The 22660-nt window shown below is 65.0% G+C and overlaps 2 protein-coding genes across 5 annotated transcripts in view; both read left to right on the forward strand.

Annotated features, from left to right (window-relative positions):
- The window catches only part of Tspear (thrombospondin type laminin G domain and EAR repeats), an 86653-nt gene that overhangs the window by 54223 nt on the left and 9770 nt on the right, over nt 1–22660 (forward strand). Inside the window, exons 3-9 of the mRNA XM_077110433.1 lie at nt 4382–4620; nt 7105–7195; nt 7884–8031; nt 9095–9226; nt 10081–10307; nt 11754–11940; nt 12907–13136. Of these exons, the coding sequence (XP_076966548.1) occupies nt 4382–4620; nt 7105–7195; nt 7884–8031; nt 9095–9226; nt 10081–10307; nt 11754–11940; nt 12907–13136 (1254 nt within the window). The remainder of the gene's footprint in view (nt 1–4381; nt 4621–7104; nt 7196–7883; nt 8032–9094; nt 9227–10080; nt 10308–11753; nt 11941–12906; nt 13137–22660) is intronic.
- On the forward strand, nt 39–902 carry LOC143408324 (uncharacterized). 4 transcript variants are annotated; one of them, XM_076867924.1, is made up of 2 exons: nt 39–380; nt 489–902. In XM_076867924.1, exons 1-2 carry the CDS (start codon nt 39–41, stop codon nt 900–902), a joined length of 756 nt encoding a protein of 251 aa, XP_076724039.1. The 4 variants fall into 4 exon arrangements, with proteins under 4 accessions (XP_076724039.1, XP_076724041.1, XP_076724040.1 ...); XM_076867926.1 differs by having other exon boundaries at nt 549–902; XM_076867925.1 differs by having other exon boundaries at nt 39–365.

Genomic DNA, 22660 nt, shown 5'->3' on the forward strand with positions numbered 1-22660 from the left:
CCCACCCACACACCCACACCTCCTCCAGCACACTCACCATGGCCGCCTCCACCATGTCCGTCTGCTCCAGCTCTTGCCCAGAGTCCTCCTGGCAGGTGGACGACTGTCCAGAGAGCTACTGTGAGCCCCCCTGCTGCGCCCCCAGCTGCTGCCAGCCCAGCTGCTGCGCCCCAGCCCCCTGCCTGTCCCTCGTCTGCACCCCAGTGAGCTGTGTGTCCAGACCCTGCTGCCAATCAGTCTGCACCAGCTCCTGCACCCCCTCCTGCTGCCAGCAGTCTAGCTGCCAGTCTGATTGCTCCAGCTGCTCCCCCTGCCAGCCGTCCTGCTGTGTGTCCCTCTGCTGCAAGCCCGTGTGCTGCAAGCCTGTGTGCTGCAAGCCTGTGTGCTGTGTGCCCATCTGCTCTGAGGCTTCCTCCTCCTGCTGCCAGCAGTCTAGCTGTGAGCCCTCTTGCTGCTCCTCTTCCCCCTGCCAGCAGTCCTGCTGTGAGCCCTCTTGCTGCTCATCCTCCCCCTGCCAGCCGTCCTGCTGTGTGTCCCTCTGCTGCAAGCCTGTCTGCTGCAAGCCTGTGTGCTGTGTGCCCGCCTGCTCTGGAGCCTCCTCCTCCTGCTGCCAGCAGTCTAGCTGCCAGTCTGACTGCTGCAGCTCCTCCCCCTGCCAGCCGTCCTGCTGCGTGCCCGTCTGCTGCAAGCCCGTCTGCTGCTACAGACCCTCCTCCTGCGTGTCCCTGCTCTGCCGCCCAGTGTGCAGGCCCGCCTGCTGTGTGCCCGTCTCCTCCTGCTGTGCCTCCTCCTGCCAGCCCAGCTGCTGCCGCCCGGCCTCCTGTGTGTCCCTGCTCTGCCGCCCCACCTGTTCCCGCCCGGCCTGCTGTGGTGTCTCCTTGGGCCAGAAGTCCTGCTGCTGACCAGCCATGTCCCCAGAGCCAGTGGGCTCAGGCCCACCCCACACCTGGTCCCCTCACAGTTCCCCCAGTCTGCTCCTGAGCAGGGTTAGGTGACTGCGCACCCTCTAGGACAGACTTCCCTGTGTCCACTATGCTGACCTGCCTCTCCCTCCTGCCTCCCACAAGCCCCGCCTGTCTTCGTGTCACCTGCCCTGTCTACCACCTCTCATCTTCTCAGGGCTCAATAAACTCACTCTGATAACCTTTTTCCCCTTCCTCTCTTGCTTCGGGGGACACAGGGTGGGAGCAGACCTCATTCTCCTCCAGGCAGGAGCATTTCTAGGAGTGGTGACTTGGCCTGGAGATCATGAGGGACAGTGCCCATGTCCCCTGGGTGGTTCACTGGTGGGACTCAGGGCTAGGCCCAGGAGGGCTCAGTCCCTGCCAGCCCCGAGCCCAGGTGAGAACTGGTGGGTGCAGCTTCTGTCTCTCTCCCCTGGTTGAGGATGGGCCCTTCACCCAGTGCCCCTCGCCCTGTGTGGCTCGCTCACATGCTGGCCGTCACTCGAAGGATTTCTTTCATCGCTTGTCACTTGGGGCTTCCAAGCATCACACCCACGTAGGAAATCATCCTCTCTCTGGGTCCCTGGTTGGCCACTTCTACTGTGGAAGTGCAAGGAACCAGGTGTCCCCTCTGTTCTCAGCACTGTCAGAAGTAAGAGGACCAAGCCAGGACAGTAGATCCTGCTAAACAGGACACTAATTTAAAGCTGAAGACCCCAGAAGGCTTTTCACTTCTGTAAAACGCAGGTGCATGGGATTGGCTTTCGGCTTGACAGGGGCAAGTTCTTGCTAAAAATAGATTAGTATACACACACTTATGCACACACTCTATTTTCCTATCTGAGTCACCTTTCAGGTTTATTCACCTTGATTGTGCTAGGCTAAGCCATAGGAATCTCAGTTGCAGATGAGTCTAATTCAGAATACATTGTTCTTAAGTGACCCAAGTTGGATAGGAAGGCTCAGAGTTCTGAGGTCACAACTGCGGCAGGCACTGTCCTTGCTTTCCTGCTGAACGCACATAACGCAATCCGCCCTCGGAAGGGTCACATGCTGCAGCTCAGTTCCCGGGCATTGATTTCGTGAGCACTAGAACGGGACATCAGCACCACCCACCTCCGAAGCTTTTCTTCTGGCAAAACCCAACCCTTATCCCACTTTAAATGCTGGCTCCTGCTTCCTGCTTCCCATCTCCAGGAGCCGGGCCCCTCAAGGTGCCTCGTGCAAATGGAGCTCCTGACACCTGTCCTGTGCCTGGCTTCTGTCGCTCAGCAGATGAGTCCTCAGGACGCATCCCAGTGCAGCTTGTCAGAATCCCCTCTAGTCTAAGGCATGTGGCACGCCACCACCACCGTGGGCTCTTCACTCACCTGCCGGCCTCACTGCCCTTATGTCCACTGTGAATACTGCCGCCACAAACGTGGGTGTAGGACACCTGTATCAACTCTTCATAGTACTGCTGGGTGGGACAGCAGTGCTGCCAGACATCTGAGGACCCCGCAGGCTGCTCTCCGCCTAGCACTATGTTCTCACCAACAGCTGGAGGGTTCCAGTGTCCCCACCTCCTTACCAACAGGAGCTGTATTTTGATTATAGTATCCTAATGCCCAAGAGGCATACTTTTGGTTTTATCTCACCCAGTAATCCTGGCTGAGGCCCTGCACTGGTCATCAGTCCCACCCCTCTCCCAGCCACTGAGCCCTCCCAGGTTCTGCCCTCCATCCACAGGCCCCTCCCCTCCCCATCCTGCCCTCCTCCACAGGCCCCTCCCCTCCCCATCCTGCCCTCCTCCCACAGGCCCCGCCCCTCAGCCCTGGTCCCGCCCTCCTCCCATAGGCCCTACCCCTTCCTCCTCCCTCTCCTCCTCCCACAGGCCCCACCCCTCCACCCTGGTCCCGCCCTCCTCTCATAGGCCCTACCCCTTCCACCCTGGTCCTGCTCTCCTCCCCCAGGACCTGCCCCTCCACCCTGGTTCCGCCCTCCTCCCATAGGCCCTACCTCTTCCTCCTCCCTCCCCTCCTCCCACAGGCCCCGTCCCTCCACCCTAGTCCTGCCCTCCTCCCACAGGCCCCGCCCCTCCACCCTGGTCCCGCCCTCCTCCCCCAGGCCCTACCCCTTCCTCCTCCCTCTCCTCCTCCCACAGGCCCCACCCCTCCACCCTGGTCCCGCCCTCCCCTCAGGCCCCACCCCTCCACCCTGGTCCCGCCCTCCTCTCATAGGCCCTACCCCTTCCACCCTGGTCCTGCTCTCCTCCCCCAGGACCTGCCCCTCCACCCTGGTTCCGCCCTCCTCCCATAGGCCCTACCTCTTCCTCCTCCCTCCCCTCCTCCCCCAGGCCCTGCCCCTCCACCCTGGTCCCGCCCTCCTCCCACAGGCCCTACCTCTTCCTCCTCCCTCCCCTCCTCCCACAGGCCCCGCCCCTCCACCCTGGTCCCGCCCTCCTCTCACAGGCCCTACCCCTTCCATCCTAGTCCTGCTCTCCTCCCCCAGGCCCTGCCCCTTCACCCTGGTCCCACCCTCCTCCCACAGGCCCTACCCCTTCCTCCTCCCTCCCCTCCTCCCACAGGCCCCGCCCCTCCACCCTGGTCCCGCCCTCCTCTCATAGGCCCTACCCCCTCCACCCTAGTCCTGCTCTCCTCCCCCAGGCCCTGCCCCTCCACCCTGGTCCCGCCCTCCTCCCACAGGCCCTACCTCTTCCTCCTCCCTCCCCTCCTCCCACAGGCCCCGCCCCTCCACCCTGGTCCCGCCCTCCTCTCACAGGCCCTACCCCTTCCATCCTAGTCCTGCTCTCCTCCCCCAGGCCCTGCCCCTTCACCCTGGTCCCACCCTCCTCCCACAGGCCCTACCCCTTCCTCCTCCCTCCCCTCCTCCCACAGGCCCCGCCCCTCCACCCTGGTCCCGCCCTCCCCTCAGGCCCCACCCCTCCACCCTGGTCCCGCCCTCCTCTCATAGTCCCTGCCCCTCCACCCTAGTCCTGCTCTCCTTCCACAGGCCCTGCCCCTCAACCCTGGTCCCGCCCTCCTCCCACAGGCCCTACCCCTTCCTCCTCCCTCCCCTCCTCCCACAGGCCTCGCCCCTCCACCCTGGTCCCACCCTCCTCCCACAGGCCCTACCCCTTCCTCCTCCCTCCCCTCCTCCCACAGGCCCCGCCCCTCCACCCTGGTCCCGCCCTCCTCTCATAGGCCCCACCCTTCCTCTCTGTCCTGCCCTCCTCCTAAGGCCCCGCCCCCTCTGCCCATGTTCCACCCTTCTGCCCACGAGCCCCTCTTTCAGCATCTGCCTCTCCAGCCTTGCCTCTCCCTTCCATCGCTCTGCTCCTCCACTAACCCCACCCTTCCCATCCGCCAGCCCTCCTCTGGTCCTGCCCTCTCCCCATTGGCCCTGCCCCTCACCTGCAAGCCCCACCCCAGCCCTGCCCCTGGCACCTCTTTCTGCAGAAGAACGAGTACCTGCTCACCGTGGTGGCGGAGGAGAGGGATGTGCTACTGCTCGGCCTGCGGTACTCGTCCACCCATCTGCACTTCCTGTTCCTCAGCGAGGACAGGGCCGGCGCCTGGCAGACCCGCGTGTCCTTCCGCAGCGCCAGCCTCATGGACAGCCAGTGGCACACGCTGGTCTTGGCAGTATCTGCAGGATCCTTTTCCCTCATCATGGACTGCGGCCTCCCGGTGGACATGTAGGTAGCAGGACATGGGGTTTGCCAGGGTTCTCGCTGTGTGCTGTGCCTGACCAGGCCATCCCAGTGGCCACCTGGCTGCACCTTGCACTGTGCTGAGGGCCTGGGCCCAGGAGCAAGCCCACTCCTACCCTCCCCAGTGGGCCTGGCTGGTCCTAGTCAGGCCAGCTTGTGAGGAATGCTGTTAGGAGCTGTCCCCTCAGCAGGTCACCATTGAGAGGCTATCGGCAAGGGCCGTCACTATTGCTGCCCTCTAAAGGGCCACAGCAGGTGGGGGGGACAGGGAGACTGGACAGAGGAGAGCTGGGGCCGGCTCTGCTGGGCAGGCAGGAAAGGACAGCTAGCTAATGCAGGGAGGCTGTGGGCCTGGTGGTAGGAGGTGCACCCAGCATCCAGGATACACGCTGTATGGTGTGAACCCGTGTTTTCACCTTAAACCACAAAACTCACTGCTCGTCAGAGAATCAGGGGCTTAAACCAGGTAAAGATCATCACACCATGTGGCTCTCCTCTTTCTGGACATAGCTGAGGGTCACAGGCAGGGGAATGTGCCGAGTGTCCCTGACATTATTGCCGTGGCGGAGGAAGCAGGAGCTCAGCACCTGACTCAGGCACTTCCTCCCTGGCCTCTGGCTTAATATGGCACCTTCCTTGTTCAGGATGAGGGAGTAGCTCACAGAACCCCAGGCAAACGTGCTACAGTGTCCACCGCAGCTTTGCATATGACTAGGGCATTTGGCAGCCTGACCATTTCTCTCCCTCAGCCACTATGACCTGATGGTAGGCACACTGGCCTGGGGAGCACCCGTCCCCAGGCTCTGCCAGCTGATATGACCTGTGACACCCTCACCAGCCATAGCTGCAGAGGGACTGGCAGTCTAACTTCAAATGATCCCATGTATATTAAATCTGTACTCTCATCCTCTGTTTTGTTATTATGGAATTTGCTTTGTAGTAAGAAGAACCTGTGACCTTTTCAGGTGTAGTTTTAACACATCTTGTCACAGCTTACCTCCCACCTTCCCCCAAAATTCATTTGTGCTCTTAGTAGGTCAATGACATCTTGGGTCTCCAAGAGCCAGGAAGCCCATTCCCTGGTCACTCTCAGGCAGCCAGGGCCTTACAGAGAGACCCTGCACAGCCTAGGTGGACCTGGACCAGCACTGGCTCCCCCCAGCAGAAGAAAGCTGGCTTGGCTAGACCTGCCTTCTGGGTTTGCCCAGCACCTGGGAGCGGGGGGGACACTCCCCTGATTTGCAGCAGAAGGCGTTCAGGGCCAAGCACAGCGAGAGGCACTCGCTCCCCAGAGGGGTCTCAGGCAGGACTCTCTGCTGGGGACTCTGGGAAGGGACTCGAAGCCTGAGCCTGTTTCCCAGGAGTGGCCAGGAGCCAGTGGGACCCTGCAGGCTGAGGCCTGGAGGGCAGCTCCTATGCTGCATCCTCACCGCTCTGTCCCTCCTTCCTCATCAGTCGTGAGCCCTGGTGCCGCAAGGGCCCCTGGAGGACTGCCGCCCGTCGAGCAGCAAGAACAGCTGTGAAGAGGGTGCAGGAGGCCTGGCCAGGGCAGTGGGCTCAGGGTGGGGTGCCTGTGGCCATGGAAGACTTGACCCTCAGGCTGCACAAGCCCCACAGGCCACCACAGAGTGCCAGGCGCAGGGTCCCAGAGCCTGCGGAGGCTGGGCTGTGTGCTGAGAATGGGCTTCTGGGGCAGCAAGCCAGAGCTGGCCTCACCCCCCAGCTGCAGCTCCATGGCTACAACCAGAAGGGGCAGGTGCTTCGAGAGGACAGTGGACCACAGCTGTGAGCCCTGAGGACACCCCTGCTTTCCCACCATGGGCTCTGGCCACACTGTCCCCTCCACTGGGTGCCCACCTTCCCGCCTCCCAAGTTCAGCCCTGGCTCCCCAGGAAGTGATTCCAAGCCTGGGCATGGGTGACCTGCTCTGGGGAGTGTAGGTGGGCTGGGGACCCAGTACAGTAGAAGCCACTGGAAGTTCACCCTGAGATGGGGAGAACCTCTGGGCATCTCTTCTCCATGAGCTTCATGGGAGACCCTTGTCCCCAAATTCTTGTCACCTGGCGCCTGTGAGTGCCTTCTGTGGAAGCAGGACTTCTAGTCACGTCTCCATGAGGTCGTCCTGGGTCCAAGCGGCTCCTTACAGGGAGACAGAGATGCAGGGAAGAGATAGTAAAGGAGGGAGACAAACTGGAGAGACACACAGCCACCAGCGGGCCACCGGGGCTGGATGGGTGGAGGGCAGTCCTCCTCGGAAGCATGGAGAAAGCGCAACCTGCAGCAGCTGGCCCTCGGTCCCAGCCCCAGACCGAGGGCCACATTTCTGTGCATCAAGCTGCCGCCTGTGGCCCTTGTCATGGCACCGGGGACGGTGATGCTCCTCTCCCACGGGCTCACCTTTCCTTCTGTAAACAAACGGAGGACGTCCTGCGCTTCTCCAGCCCTGAGACCATCTTCTGATGCTTGCAGAATGGCTGACGTGCCCTTCCCGGCCACCCTTTCAGTGCGAGGGGCCCGGGTCTTCGTTGGCAGCCGGAGGAGAACCAAAGGCTTGTTCACGGTGAGTGCGGAGGGCTGCCTGCCCCCAGGGCTCGGGCTGTCCCACGTCTGTGCTGCAGAGGCTGTGACTAGAAGATTGTCCTCTGCACTGATGGAGCCCGGGTCCGAGGTATGGCGAGGCACCTGGGCCCTCCTGCCGCCCACAGCCCCTCTGCTCTGATAAGGTGCCGCCACGTCCCCCTGCGCCTCCCCGTGCTGTCTGGGGGCCTCATTCCTCCAGAGTCGGGGCTTAGCTCCCCCCGCTGTGTCCACAGCATCTGGAAGCCTGCCTGGCACATGGCAGGTGCTCTGTGAAAGTCTACCCGTGGGTGCTGGGACAGGTGGATGAGTGGAGGGACAGGCCAGATGGGTAGATGGACAGATGGCTGGCTGGACGCACGCTGGGTGGATGGGTGGATAGATGAATGTGGGCAGTTGGGTGGGGACACAGGTATGGAGGGAGAGATGGACAGAAGGATGGGCAGTGTAGCTTGGTCACTCCAAGTCAGCCCATGTGGAAAACCCTCCCTGGATCAGCCACCTGAGAAGGTGTGCAGGTCACCACTGCTCCTGTGACAGACGTGCCCGCCCTCCTCCCGACTCTGCAGGCTAGACTCCCCGCAGCCCGCGCCTCCATGGGCCTGACGGGCAAAGCCTGGCGCCCTGCCCGAGCACCCATGAGCTCTGAGCCCACTGCCCCCTCTCTGCAGGGCCTGGTGAGGCAGCTGGTCCTGCTGCCGGGCTCGGATGCCACCCTGAGGCTGTGTCCCAGCAGGAATGCCCAGCTGGCCGAGCTGTCCATCCCACGGGTGCTGCAGGGGAAACCGGGTGATAACGAGGTGCTAAAATACCCCTATGGTGAGTAGCCAGGCCAGGGCCCCCGCTCCACAGGAGACACCCCAGAGCCTCGGCACCGAGCTGGGGCTCCCAGCGCAGCCTTTCCCGCGTTCTCACTTCTCCGTGGCAGGAGGGTAGCTGTCAGGTCGGCAGAGAGAGCACTCGGGCCCCTGCCCCAGGGGCACCAGGCAGGCCAGCACGTCTTCCTTCTCCCCAGGGCCCCTGCCTGGACAGAGCATCGCCCCGCCTGGGGACCCCCCAGCAGACGGCAGACTCTGCTCCTGGGAGAAGGGCTTCCCCCTGCAGAGCCCTGAGCCACGCTGGAGCTGGTTCCCACCCCTCTGTCCAGCAGCCGCCCCCAGCCCCGCCCCACAGGACCCCCGCTCTCGAGGCGCACCTTGTTTTCGTGAGCCCAGCCCGGGCGTCTCCTGGGTGTGCCCCCTCCAGGTGGACTGGCATCATCCGGTGTCGAGTTGAAAGCTGGCCTGTCCATTAGAATCTCGCTCTGCCAGGTCCCCAATGTGCTGTCGGGGAGGTGGGTGGGGCAGCCTGGCCCCGAGGCTCAGGCTCACAAGGCAGGGAGCCACACCCAGCAAGTCCTGGGAGCGACCACACCCAGCAAGTCCTGGGAGCGACCACGCCCAGCTGCGGCACAGACATCCACGGAAAGCCGTAAGGCAGCTGGATGAGCTTGGCCCCAGCCAGTGGTGATCTGCGTCGTGGTGAGGTCAAATGCTGAGCTAAGCTGCGCTGTAGTCAGCTGACTGGAGCCCAGGGAGGCAGCCCGAGGGCAGACAAACCAGTGCCGGTTACCTAGGGCTCCCAGAGAGCAGGGGCAAAGGGACAGAGAGCCCAGCCTTGGGTGGACAGAGGGCGGCCTGCTGGTGGCACGGGGAGCGTGCAGTGTCCTGCCATGCAGGAAGCCTGGGGTGCGCCTCCGTGCTGGGGAGCCCACCTGTGATGTGGCCGCCAGACGTCTAGGAGCCCCTTCAGCTGGATGCAGAGGCGGGGCAGGACCCCCTGGTGGCCCTGCATCCTCCTGAGGGAGCCTTGCACAGACATGCCTCCTCCTGGTCCCCCTCAGAGGCAGACATGAAGGTGACGCTGGGGTCCCGGCCACCGTGCACCAAGGCACAGGATGCCACGTTCTGGTTTGACGCTGCCCGGAAGGAGCTGCACCTGTGTGCCAGCAGCCACTGGGTCTCTGTGTTGGCAGGTGAGGCCGAGCCGGGACTCGGGTGTCCCTGTCCCACGGTGCCCTGCACATGCAGGGGTCTCCGGCAGGAGGTGACCACGGAGGGAGGAAGTGAAGGGTGAGCACCTTGACCAGGCTGGGACACCTGGGAGCAAGTGAGCGGAGGGGACCTAGGAATGACCCTGGGAGCAGGTGGCAGCAGGACCCCCAGGCAGGCCAGGGCAGGCCCTCCCTGAGGCCAAGCATGCCCACCCTGGGCTGTCCTCAGAGCCCACCTTGCTCAGGATAGGACCTGACCTCCACAAGGAGCTTCCAGCCACACACCCTGGGGTGACACGTGGGCCCGTGGGGCTGGACCTCTCTTTCCAAACAGAAAGAGGGCATAGGAGGCGAGCACAGGGCCTCTGTGGCCCTGGCCTCTGGGCATCCTGGCCCTCGCCTTCCCTGTCCACTGGACCACAGGTAAGATGCAAGGGAGCCAAGCACCCAGAGGTGCTGTTTGGACGCGAGCCTTTGACAGGGAGGTGAGCGGAGGTCAGATGGTTGCTCCTGGTCAGGCTGCCGCAGGAAGTGGGAGCCAGTGTCCGCGAGGGGTGTGCGCCACGGACTCTACCTCTGGTACCCAGGGCACAGCCTGTAGAGCAGGGACCGGGGGCTACTGCAGCAAGGACAGATGCATGCCTTTCATCCTGTGGGTGTCCCGGCGCCCCTCAGGCCACAGCCCCTGCGGGAAGGAGCGGCCTCCCTTTGACAGGCCTTTCCCATGTCACGCCTTCATGACAACCGATGCCCTGGGCCAAGACCCGGGGCGTCCAGTGGACCGTCCAGCTCCTGCTGCTGGTCCTGCTGACCTGGCACCATCCTCCTTCCACAAGCCAAAGCCAAGCTGGACTACGTGGAAGAGCACCAGCGCCTGCCCACCAACTCGGAGACGCTGGGCCTCGAGGTCTTCGGCATCCCTGGTGTGGGGCTCTTTGTGGCCGCGGCCAATCGGAAAGCCAAGTCCGCCGTCTACAAGTGGACGGATGGGAAGTTCGTCTCCTACCAGAACATCCCCACACACCAAGCCCAGTCCTGGCGGCACTTCACCATCGGGAGAGAGGCAAGTGCGCGCCCGGCCGCACTCCCTGCAGCAGAGCAGCCTCAGCGTCCAGGCTCGGGGCTCCGGCCACCTCTGCAGGGTTGCCTTGTTCGGTGGGGAAGGGCGCAGAGTCCCGCACTGGGCTGAGGTGTCTCCAGCTCCCCTCTGTCCTCTGTACCCAGGGCACAGCCTGTAGAGCAGGGGCCGGGGGCTACTGCAGCAAGGGCAGATGCAGGCCTTTCATCCTGTGGGTGTCCCGGCGCCCCTCAGGCCACAGCCCCTGCAGGAAGGAGCTGCCTCCCAGCAGGACCAGCAGGACCAGCAGTGACAGGCCTTTTCCATGTCACACCTTCGTGACAACCGACGCCCTGGGCCAAGACCCGGGGTGTCCAGTTGGCCGTCAGCTCCTGAGCGGAAGGTGGCCGCTTCCTAGGCGCTGTCTGGCTCTGGGGATGGCCGCAGGCCGACTGAAAGTCCTGCTGAGGCAGTTCCCCAGCCGGTCAGCGGCACTGTCACTGCAGAGGGAGAGGAGATCTGTGTTCTCACCCCCAGACGTTGAGGACGCGTCAGGTCCAAATGGACAGTGAGGGCCAGGCCCAGGAGGCCAGGGGAGACCTCAGGGCAGGCAGCCCTTCCAGCCAGGCTGGACAGAGGGCAGGGTCTGGGCACAGTGGGCCTGAGGGCCTGGGTGCTGCGGTGGGAAGGGTTACTTCCTCTTCCCAGCTCCTCACACCCCAGATGGCAGCTGGGCCCTCACCTGGACTCTGGGTCAGGCCGGACAGAACCCCTGGCCTCCTGCTGCTCACATCCCCTTGGGCCCAGCACATCCAAGGCCAGGACAGTGAATGAATAACTAGCTCTGTTTTTTAATTGGTTGATGACATTTCGAAGGTTTTTAGTGTTTATGACAAAAGTGAATAGGCTTACATCAAAGAACATTCAGACATTCAGAAGAAATAGGGGAACACCTTGACCCGTCACCTGGGTAGAGACGCGTCTGTCGGTCCATCTGTCCCTGCGCACTGGGAACAAGAGCTGCGCCCACCTGCTGCCCTGCCGGGTCCCATGCCACACGAGGGAAGCCCAGGCAGTGTGTGGGCACAGCCAGCACCTGGCACACAGTCACACTGGACCCCTCCCTGGGGCAGGCCATCAGCACGCCCCCCCACCCTTCCAGGTTGGGGACGGTGCTGCTGCACGTGCAGTGCTTCCTGAATTGGGGGTGGGGTCGGTCTGTGGCCTTCAGATAGAGGTAGACCTGCAAGTGACTGAGGAAGGCATGGGTGGGCGTGTCTGAGGAGACTGAAGCGCTGGCCACGGCTCCCTCCCCACGGCAGCCCTAGCAGAGGTGGGCTCCGCCTCAGGCCCCCAGGCCTGCTCCCCATGGATGCAGGGAGATGCCGTGAGCCGAGGCTGCCGCCGCCCCCAGCCGTCGGAGGGCGAGCCCACCTGGCTCCTGTCTTGCAGATCTTCCTGGCCGTGGCTAACTTTGGACCGAATGAGAAGGGTCAAGAGGTCTCTGTCATTTACAAATGGAGCCACAGAAAGCTGAAGTTCACCCCACACCAGAGGATCGCCACCCACAGTGCCCGCGACTGGGAGGCCTTTGAGGTGGACGGGGAGCACTTCCTGGCAGTGGCTAACCACCGGGAAGGTAGGCCAGGGCTGACCCAGGATGAAGCTGTTCTGTGGCGGAGCATGGCCTCATGCAGGGCGCTCACTGAAAGATGGTGAGCCCCACCCGGCCTGGGGCTCCACTACCTGGCTCAGCCGTGTGCGGGAGGGTCTCCTGGGCACAGTGCTGCTCACCTGCCCAGGTGGGGGAGAGTCCTGCCTGGTCCCTGCCTGCAGAAGGCCCCATGAAGTGCGGGGCTGTCCTCTGCCTTTCTCCCCTGGGGAGGGGTCGGCGGGTGCAGGAGAGCAGGTGGGACGCTGGACGGCAGGCCAGGGGCAGGACGGGGGTGGTGGCTGGTGTGCGGGTGCGCGGCCACAGGAGGGAGGGGATTGGACGTTGTCGTGCCTCTGGGCGCAGACTGCATGATGTCTGGGGGTGGGTGGCAGCGTGGCCCAGGAGGGGCAGCTTGTGCCTGAGCGGCTGTTCCCAGTCCTGAAACTCCATGGGGCGGGCGACAGCCCACCCTGCAGGGTACCGCTGACCTGGGCCTCCCTGGCCACACGCCTCAGCACTCACCTGGTCAGCCATCTCCAGACGGGGGAGGGGCCCCAGCTCATGGGCGCAGAGGAGCCCAAGAGTCCAGTAGCCCGTGTCCCCTAGGGTGAGTGCTCCAGCAGGCCAGGCTGGGAACACCATGAGCGAGGGGCTCTGGGCAGGGGCAGCGTGTGTGGGGAGGTCTGACCTGTGGGACAGGCGCTGACCCCCAGGCCCTGGAGGCCACATTCTGGACTGTTCCTTCTGGGAACCACAGCCGTGAAGGCCCGGGGGCTGGCCCGGGGACCTGATGGGCCCAGCAGGTGGAGACAGGAGAGCAGAGGTGGCGTCCGTGCCCTGGCCAGAGCAGAGGGTGCAGGGGCCTGGGCAAGTTTACCGGGAGGGCCGTGACCCACAAGCGGCCATGGGGCCGTGGAGTCTTCTGCTCCCCCACGCTGACCCTGGTTCCAGGTGACAACCACAACATTGACAGCGTCATCTATAAGTGGAACCCCAGCACCCGGCTCTTCGAGGCCAACCAGACCATCGCCACGTCCGGAGCCTACGACTGGGAGTTCTTCACGGTGGGGCCCTACTCCTTCCTGGTGGTGGCCAACACCTTCAACGGCACCTCCACCAAGGTGCACTCCCACCTGTACGTCTGGCTGGTTGGCTCCTTCCGGCTCTTCCAGTCCTTCCTGGTGAGCACCGTCGGCCTCCACCGCTTGCCTGTCCACCACCAAGTCTCATCGGCAGCATGCGCCTGTTGGACCCGGGTGACGGGAGGGAGGGGCCCACTGGTATGGCCCAGTGACGGCCACACCAGCATGGCCCTGGACCCTCAGTCCTGGGACCCAGTGCCTCCCCTGCTGGACCGGCTCCTCCCCAGCTGAGGAGCCCCTGCCCGCGCTGTCCTGTGTGGGGTCTCTGTGACAGAGCAGCGCGGGCACTCACAGGAGCCCCTCCCTGCCCTCCTGCCCAGGTCTGGTTCCTGTCTGGGGGTGGCGAGTCTCCAGCCCTGGGGTAGCCGGGCAGCTTGCTCTGACCTGGCGGCATGGGGACGGGGTGGGGGCGGACGTGTTGCTTTTAGACTCAGTTGTCCCTTGGTGGCTCCTGTCCCCATGCTGGCGAGACCTCAGTGTGGAGCAGCAGCAAGCACTTGGCCAAGGCGGGAGGGGTCCTTCTTGGTGGCCCTGGAAGGCAGCCGCGGCAGCGGAGGGCCATGCTCACTGGGACAAGTGGGACTGCCCAGGTGGAGGTAGACGTGCTGGGCAGAGGGTGGTGACCATTAACATCAGGCTGCATCTGAGCGGTGGCTGTGGCTAAGGGTAAAAATGTCCCTGCAGAATCCTGCTGTGTTCCCAGAGGAGGGCAGGCCCAAGGGTAGGCGATGAAAGAAGAGCAGGGCCAGGCAGGACAGCAGTGACCGTGAGAGCCGAACCGCCCCGGGCCTGAATGTGCTGAGCAGGGGAGGTGTGGCTCTGCAGGGACCTTTCTGGAAGGGCCCGTGAGCAGCTGGGCTGTGAGGAACTGTGCCTGGAGAGCTGGCGGGCCTCGGGCTCAGGGCAGGCATTCCCGCACTCTGTGGGTACCTTCAAAGGAAGCCGGGGACTCGGATCCTGCCGCCCAGGGCCGGGCGAGCGGGAGGCTGTCCATCAGCCTGGGAGGCAGTTGGAGGGTGCACAGGTCAGCTCCTGGCTCCAGCCCCTGGGCATGCACCAGGCATTCTGGGACCCGCCTCCAGGCGGGGGAGGTCCACCACCTGGGACCAACGGAGGAGCCAGCTCTGCTGGGAGATCCAGCCTCCGCTGCTGGCCTCTGCTGCCACCTGAACAGGTCACTGGCCCTGGCCTGGGGCTTCCTCAGCCCATTTCTCGAGGTTACAATGGTGACTCGGGTGGGGCAGCTCGTAAGCAAGGAGTTTCGGCCCCCGGTTTTGGAGGCCTCGCTGCCCAATGACTCCCTCTCCTTCCTCCACACATCTACGACTCTCCTGTGTCCCCAAGCCCAGGCAGTCTCCCATGTCCCCATGTGCAGGCCACCACTGTAGGCTCTTTGGGGGCAGAGAGGCCTCCTCACCCATCCCTGAGGTTCTGCCCCTGGCCTGGCCCCAGCTCCCACTGGGCACTCCTCAGGCTGCGCCAGGGGAGACAGCTCAGGTCATCCACCCACCCTTAGGGCAAGAGAGCAGCCACCGCAGGGCTCGTCCCCTGGAACCCGCACCAGACCTACCTCAGCACAGGCGAGCAGGAGCCAGCACCCCAGAAGGGAGACATGGGGACGTGTGTGTGAGTGTGCTTGAGTGTTACAGGTGTGCACGTGTGTGTCAAGCACACACGTGCCTGTGCATGTCTCTGTGCATGTAGGCACAGACATGTTACACACATGCACATGTGTGTCCAGGGGCCGACCTGCGCCTACACGCAGGTGTGCACAGACGTACCTGCACGTGGGTCATTAGCCTGCGGCTGTGTGCATCATCACACGTGTGCACGTGTGTGCAGGTGTGGGCATAGGGATGCACAGGTGCGTGTGCAGGGATGTGTGCAGCTGTGCACATGCGTGTGGCTGGGCTCCGGTGTGGTTCCCTCGGGCTTGCAGGGAGCCCAGGGCTGGGGGGGTCTGTTCTGCTGCGTCAGACCTGGGCTGCCACTTGGGTGGCCTGGGGTGTTCCCAGCAGGTAGGATGCACTAACCCAGGAGGTATCTCTGTGGAGGGTTCGGTAACCGCCAGGGGTCCTGGTCCCCTTGTCCTTGTCCTAGTGAGTCTCACTTGCTGCTTCCTCCCACGGTCCCCCAGGGCCCAGTCGCAGGGGCTTGGGCACTGGCGCCCTCTACTGCCCATGCCTTTCTGTTCGACCCAGAGTTATCTTTTCCTAGGTGCCAAGTGTTGCAGCCAGCCAGGCTGAGGGACAGGGGACCAGAGGACACTGGGCAGCACCATCTGGCTTTGTGGGAGGGAAAGGTTAACTGATTTTGGTGGATAACAGGGTAAAAGGACCTGGGGGTCAGAGAGAGCATCCGTCTGCTGCAGGGCTCCTGAGCTGCTTTCCCGGGGCAGGGTGAGACCACACGGCCTCAGCAGGAGGTTCTGGGCATGGGCTGGAGCCAGCAAGAGACAATGTGGCCTGTGCGAGGCACAGTCCCACAGACGACCCAACTGTCCCCAGCAGGGACTACCTGGGACAGCCCCATGACCTGAGGCTGTGCAGTGCAGTATCCCCAGGGAGACAGCCAGATCCTGAGCCTGGAGAAGCAGCGGGTCTCCCACTGAGTGCTGTGGGCATCCCTGACCCCAGGCTCAGCTCTTCCTCTTTACAGTGGGGATCCGGGGGGCGTGGCTCTCATGACATGCTGGGGGAAGGGACACCACCTAACATAGCAGTCCCCCTGCCCCGCAGGGCACAGGGCACAAGCTCTCAGACATGGAGACAGGCTGCAGCCCTCAGCCCCTCAAGAAATGTGCCCCAAACCCCGACCTGAGATACCCCCAATGAGCATGCTTGTGCCTGGAAGCAGGCGCAGGGCACAGTTCTCGGGATCCGTCTATCCCCTTCCACTTTCCGGGCAGCTGGAAAATTTGAAAGTTCCCATTTGTGTCAGTCTGGCTTCCCCGAGAGACAAACCAGGAGTCTGCAGAGAGAAGAGGGGAGGTGGTGTAGGGTGGGCTCACACCGTCCTGGAGGCTGGGAGTCCCCCCATCTGCTGACTGCGAGCCCGAGGCCCAGGAGAGCCTGTGTGCAGCACAGTCCAAACCTGAGGCAGACCAGACAGCTGCTCCGAGAGCCCCGTGCAAAGGCCCGAGGACCCAGAGCACTGGCACCAAGAGCAGGAGGTGGACGTCCAGCTCAGGCGGAGCGAACCCCCCTCTGCCCTCTGTTCTGCTCTGCCCCGCGGGGCCAGAGGAAGCCACTCAGTCAGGTTGGCTCTTGGTCCACGTCCAAGGGCACTGGCAGGAAGCGTGCCAGCCCTCGGGGCTGTGCCTAGCCCACCTGACAGACGGTCAGCACCACCCCCGGGGAACCAAGGAGACTGTCTGGGGACTTGCCACCCCCATCCGCACCCCCCATCCACTTGATCCATGTGGATGTGGGATCCTGACCACCCAGGCCTGGGGCCAGTTGAAATGGTGCCTCGTCCAGGCTGCAGCCTGGGCAGCGGCAGGGACATAAGGCAGAGCAGGTCCTGTCCTGGGAGGCCAGGCCCATGGCAGGAGCATCCTTTCCCCAGAACATGATGCAGCACGGTCTGAGTGTCCATCCTGATCATCCCAACACGTGTGCGTACCCACGAACCACCGGCGCCCGGTGCCCCTGCGGCCCCTCTCCCCGCCCCGGCAGTCCTGCTGATGCCAACCGACAGCCGTTCTGGAGGCTGCACTCAGTGGCCTCGCAGGGGTCTCGGGTGCTGTCCCGGGAACACGTTTCTGCTGGTGTGAGCGCTGTGCCTGGGGCGCTGCCCAGCCTCCCTGGGTGGCTTCCCATGCTCACCTCCAAGGAGCGCCAGCCGCGTTCTCACCCAGCTCTCTGCGCCACGGTCCTTTCCTTGGAGGTGAAAGCCCAGGAGTGGGGCTCGGGGTCAGCAGCCGGGTGTGTGGAGCAACCCCTGGTGGCTCCACCGACACCGTGGGAGAGCTGGCCGCTGCGTCCTTCCCAGCGTTGGCCTCACGGGCGGTTGCGGGAGAGCCTGGGGCGAGCGGCACCTCCGTGTGCGTTTGGGCTGCACTTACCTGGTGACACCAATTCTGAGCACATTTTTGTGTGCTGTCCCTCTGAGGTTTGTTGTCCCCACTTAACCCTCTCCTGCCTCTCCATGATGACGGTGAGGGTTCCGTGTGTCGGGGAGACAGCCCTGTGTCACACGCGTGCTTTTCCGCCTGCCTTCTCTTCCGCGTCTTGGTTTAGTGGCTATCATGTAGCTGTTTAACTCGTCACTGTTTTGAATCGTCACCATGCCATGTCAGGAGCCGTGCAGCGCCTACCAGTGACATTTCCCCCGTCCACTGAGCTGTGTGTGTCCTCTGAGGTCGCAGGCGCCACACTGGCAGACGGTCCCCTCCAGCAGCGAGGGCCTTCCTCTTGCGCCCACACCCCCGGTGCTCTCTGCCACCTTTTCCAAGATTCCAGTCTCCACCTGGTGTCACTTTCCCTCAACACGACGGATTCCCTCAGTGTTCCTGCGGGTCAGGTCTGCTGCGGTCAGTTCTGTCCCCTCATCTGAAAAGCTCTTGTCTCCCCATCTCTGAGGCTATTCTCCTGGCTGCAGAATTCCAGGTCCTCGCTTTATCCTCAGTCACCCTGACGCTGTCTTCCTGCTGCCTCGAGCTCCGGCGTCCCTCGTGGGGAGCTGGGTCCCTGGAGCTCTGCGTCCCTCGTGGGGAGCCGGGTCCCTGGAGCTGTGTCCCTCGTGGGGAGCTGTGTCCCTGGAGCTGTGTCCCTCGTGGGGAGCTGGGTCCCTGGAGCTGTGTCCCTCGTGGGGAGCTGGGTCCCTGGAGCTGCGTCCCTCGTGGGGAGCTGGGTCCCTGGAGCTCTGCGTCCCTCGTGGGGAGCCGGGTCCCTGGAGCTGTGTCCCTCGTGGGGAGCTGTGTCCCTGGAGCTGTGTCCCTCGTGGGGAGCTGGGTCCCTGGAGCTGCGTCCCTCGTGGGGAGCTGGGTCCCTGGAGCTGCGTCCCTCGTGGGGAGCTGGGTCCCTGGAGCTCTGCGTCCCTCGTGGGGAGCCGGGTCCCTGGAGCTGTGTCCCTCGTGGGGAGCTGTGTCCCTGGAGCTGTGTCCCTCGTGGGGAGCTGGGTCCCTCGTGGGGAGCTGTGTCCCTGGAGCTGTGTCCCTCGTGGGGAGCTGGGTCCCTGGAGCTGTGTCCCTCGTGGGGAGCTGGGTCCCTGGAGCTGTGTCCCTCGTGGGGAGCTGTGTCCCTGGAGCTCTGCGTCCCTCGTGGGGAGCTGGGTCCCTGGAGCTCCGGCGTCCCTCGTGGGGAGCTGGGTCCCTGGAGCTGCGTCCCTCGTGGGGAGCTGGGTCCCTGGAGCTCTGCGTCCCTCGTGGGGAGCTGGGTCCCTGGAGCTCCGGCGTCCCTCGTGGGGAGCTGGGTCCCTGGAGCTGTGTCCCTCGTGGGGAGCTGTGTCCCTGGAGCTGTGTCCCTCGTGGGGAGCTGGGTCCCTGGAGCTGTGTCCCTCGTGGGGAGCTGTGTCCCTGGAGCTGCGTCCCTCGTGGGGAGCCGGGTCCCTGGAGCTCTGCGTCCCTCGTGGGGAGCCGGGTCCCTGGAGCTGTGTCCCTCGTGGGGAGCTGTGTCCCTGGAGCTGTGTCCCTCGTGGGGAGCTGGGTCCCTGGAGCTGCGTCCCTCGTGGGGAGCTGGGTCCCTGGAGCTGCGTCCCTCGTGGGGAGCTGGGTCCCTGGAGCTCTGCGTCCCTCGTGGGGAGCCGGGTCCCTGGAGCTGTGTCCCTCGTGGGGAGCTGTGTCCCTGGAGCTGTGTCCCTCGTGGGGAGCTGGGTCCCTCGTGGGGAGCTGTGTCCCTGGAGCTGTGTCCCTCGTGGGGAGCTGGGTCCCTGGAGCTGTGTCCCTCGTGGGGAGCTGGGTCCCTGGAGCTGTGTCCCTCGTGGGGAGCTGTGTCCCTGGAGCTCTGCGTCCCACGTGGGGAGCTGTGTCCCTCGTGGGGAGCTGTGTCCCTCATGGGGAGCTGTGTCCCTGGAGCTCTGCGTCCCTCGTGGGGAGCTGGGTCCCTGGAGCTCTGCGTCCCTCGTGGGGAGCTGGGTCCCTGGAGCTCTGCGTCCCTCGTGGGGAGCTGTGTCCCTGGAGCTGCGTCCCTCGTGGGGAGCTGTGTCCCTGGAGCTGTGTCCCTCGTGGGGAGCTGTGTCCCTGGAGCTGTGTCCCTTGTGGGGAGCTGTGTCCCTGGAGCTCTGCGTCCCTCGTGGGGAGCCGGGTCCCTTGAGCTCCGGCGTCCCTCGTGGGGAGCTGTGTCCCTGGAGCTGTGTCCCTCGTGGGGAGCTGTGTCCCTGGAGCTCTGCGTCCCTCGTGGGGAGCTGGGTCCCTGGAGCTCTGTGTCCCTCGTGGGGAGCTGGGTCCCTGGAGCTGTGTCCCTCGTGGGGAGCTGTGTCCCTGGAGCTGCGTCCCTCATGGGGAGCTGGGTCCCTGGAGCTGTGTCCCTCGTGGGGAGCTGTGTCCCTGGAGCTCTGCGTCCCTCGTGGGGAGCTGGGTCCCTGGAGCTGTGTCCCTCGTGGGGAGCTGTGTCCCTGGAGCTGTGTCCCTCGTGGGGAGCTGGGTCCCTGGAGCTGCGTCCCTCGTGGGGAGCTGTGTCCCTGGAGCTGCGTCCCTCGTGGGGAGCTGTGTCCCTGGAGCTGCGTCCCTCGTGGGGAGCTGGGTCCCTGGAGCTGCGTCCCTCGTGGGGAGCTGTGTCCCTGGAGCTGCGTCCCTCGTGGGGAGCTGGGTCCCTGGAGCTGTGTCCCTCGTGGGGAGCTGGGTCCCTGGAGCTGTGTCCCTCGTGGGGAGCTGTGTCCCTGGAGCTGCGTCCCTCGTGGGGAGCTGGGTCCCTGGAGCTGCGTCCCTCGTGGGGAGCTGGGTCCCTGGAGCTGTGTCCCTCGTGGGGAGCTGGGTCCCTGGAGCTGCGTCCCTCGTGGGGAGCTGTGTCCCTGGAGCTGCGTCCCTCGTGGGGAGCTGGGTCCCTGGAGCTGTGTCCCTCGTGGGGAGCTGGGTCCCTGGAGCTGTGTCCCTCGTGGGGAGCTGGGTCCCTGGAGCTGCGTCCCTCGTGGGGAGCTGGGTCCCTGGAGCTGTGTCCCTCGTGGGGAGCTGTGTCCCTGGAGCTGCGTCCCTCGTGGGGAGCTGGGTCCCTGGAGCTGTGTCCCTCGTGGGGAGCTGTGTCCCTGGAGCTCTGCGTCCCTCGTGGGGAGCTGGGTCCCTGGAGCTGTGTCCCTCGTGGGGAGCTGGGTCCCTGGAGCTGCGTCCCTCGTGGGGAGCTGGGTCCCTGGAGCTGTGTCCCTCGTGGGGAGCTGTGTCCCTGGAGCTGCGTCCCTCGTGGGGAGCTGGGTCCCTGGAGCTGTGTCCCTCGTGGGGAGCTGTGTCCCTGGAGCTGCGTCCCTCGTGGGGAGCTGGGTCCCTGGAGCTGCGTCCCTCGTGGGGAGCTGGGTCCCTGGAGCTGCGTCCCTCGTGGGGAGCTGGGTCCCTGGAGCTGCGTCCCTCGTGGGGAGCTGGGTCCCTGGAGCTGCGTCCCTCGTGGGGAGCTGGGTCCCTGGAGCTGCGTCCCTCGTGGGGAGCTGTGTCCCTGGAGCTGCGTCCCTCGTGGGGAGCTGGGTCCCTGGAGCTGTGTCCCTCGTGGGGAGCTGTGTCCCTGGAGCTGCGTCCCTCGTGGGGAGCTGTGTCCCTGGAGCTGTGTCCCTCGTGGGGAGCTGTGTCCCTGGAGCTGCGTCCCTCGTGGGGAGCTGGGTCCCTGGAGCTGTGTCCCTCGTGGGGAGCTGGGTCCCTGGAGCTGTGTCCCTCGTGGGGAGCTGTGTCCCTGGAGCTGCGTCCCTCGTGGGGAGCTGGGTCCCTGGAGCTGTGTCCCTCGTGGGGAGCTGTGTCCCTGGAGCTCTGCGTCCCTCGTGGGGAGCTGTGTCCCTGGAGCTGTGTCCCTCGTGGGGAGCTGTGTCCCTTGAGCTGTGTCCCTCGTGGGGAGCTGTGTCCCTGGAGCTGTGTCCCTCGTGGGGAGCTGTGTCCCTGGAGCTGCGTCCCTCGTGGGGAGCCGGGTCCCTGGAGCTCTGCGTCCCTCGTGGGGAGCCGGGTCCCTGGAGCTGCGTCCCTCGTGGGGAGCCGGGTCCCTGGAGCTGTGTCCCTCGTGGGGAGCCGGGTCCCTGGAGCTGCGTCCCTCGTGGGGAGCTGTGTCCCTGGAGCTGCGTCCCTCGTGGGGAGCTGGGTCCCTGGAGCTGTGTCCCTCGTGGGGAGCTGTGTCCCTGGAGCTGTGTCCCTCGTGGGGAGCTGGGTCCCTGGAGCTGTGTCCCTCGTGGGGAGCTGTGTCCCTGGAGCTGTGTCCCTCGTGGGGAGCTGGGTCCCTGGAGCTGCGTCCCTCGTGGGGAGCTGGGTCCCTGGAGCTGCGTCCCTCGTGGGGAGCTGGGTGCCCTTGAGCTCCGGCGTCCCTTGTGGGGAGCTGTGTCCCTGGAGCTGCGTCCCTCGTGGGGAGCTGTGTCCCTGGAGCTCTGCGTCCCTCGTGGGGAGCTGGGTCCCTGGAGCTGCGTCCCTCGTGGGGAGCTGTGTCCCTGGAGCTCTGCGTCCCTCGTGGGGAGCTGGGTCCCTGGAGCTGTGTCCCTCGTGGGGAGCTGTGTCCCTGGAGCTGTGTCCCTCGTGGGGAGCTGGGTCCCTGGAGCTGTGTCCCTCGTGGGGAGCTGGGTCCCTGGAGCTGCGTCCCTCGTGGGGAGCTGGGTCCCTGGAGCTGCGTCCCTCGTGGGGAGCTGGGTCCCTGGAGCTGCGTCCCTCGTGGGGAGCTGGGTCCCTGGAGCTGCGTCCCTCGTGGGGAGCTGTGTCCCTGGAGCTGCGTCCCTCGTGGGGAGCTGGGTCCCTGGAGCTGTGTCCCTCGTGGGGAGCTGTGTCCCTGGAGCTGCGTCCCTCGTGGGGAGCTGTGTCCCTGGAGCTGTGTCCCTCGTGGGGAGCTGTGTCCCTGGAGCTGCGTCCCTCGTGGGGAGCTGGGTCCCTGGAGCTGTGTCCCTCGTGGGGAGCTGTGTCCCTGGAGCTGCGTCCCTCGTGGGGAGCTGGGTCCCTGGAGCTGTGTCCCTCGTGGGGAGCTGTGTCCCTGGAGCTCTGCGTCCCTCGTGGGGAGCTGTGTCCCTGGAGCTGTGTCCCTCGTGGGGAGCTGTGTCCCTTGAGCTGTGTCCCTCGTGGGGAGCTGTGTCCCTGGAGCTGTGTCCCTCGTGGGGAGCTGTGTCCCTGGAGCTGCGTCCCTCGTGGGGAGCCGGGTCCCTGGAGCTCTGCGTCCCTCGTGGGGAGCCGGGTCCCTGGAGCTGCGTCCCTCGTGGGGAGCCGGGTCCCTGGAGCTGTGTCCCTCGTGGGGAGCCGGGTCCCTGGAGCTGCGTCCCTCGTGGGGAGCTGTGTCCCTGGAGCTGCGTCCCTCGTGGGGAGCTGGGTCCCTGGAGCTGTGTCCCTCGTGGGGAGCTGTGTCCCTGGAGCTGTGTCCCTCGTGGGGAGCTGGGTCCCTGGAGCTGTGTCCCTCGTGGGGAGCTGTGTCCCTGGAGCTGTGTCCCTCGTGGGGAGCTGGGTCCCTGGAGCTGCGTCCCTCGTG

Source organism: Callospermophilus lateralis, chromosome 10 (assembly GCF_048772815.1).
Source record: "Callospermophilus lateralis isolate mCalLat2 chromosome 10, mCalLat2.hap1, whole genome shotgun sequence".
NCBI lineage: Eukaryota > Metazoa > Chordata > Mammalia > Rodentia > Sciuridae > Callospermophilus > Callospermophilus lateralis.

What these genes read in the sequence shown, in the direction of transcription:
- LOC143408324 (XM_076867923.1), top strand. Translation starts at nt 39, where the DNA reads ATGGCCGCCTCCACCATGTCCGTCTGCTCCAGCTCTTGCCCAGAGTCC. An exon ending in CCTGCCAGCCGTCCTGCTGT is followed by an intron (nt 330 to 407) that starts GTGTCCCTCTGC and finishes ATCTGCTCTGAG; the next exon opens with GCTTCCTCCTCCTGCTGCCA.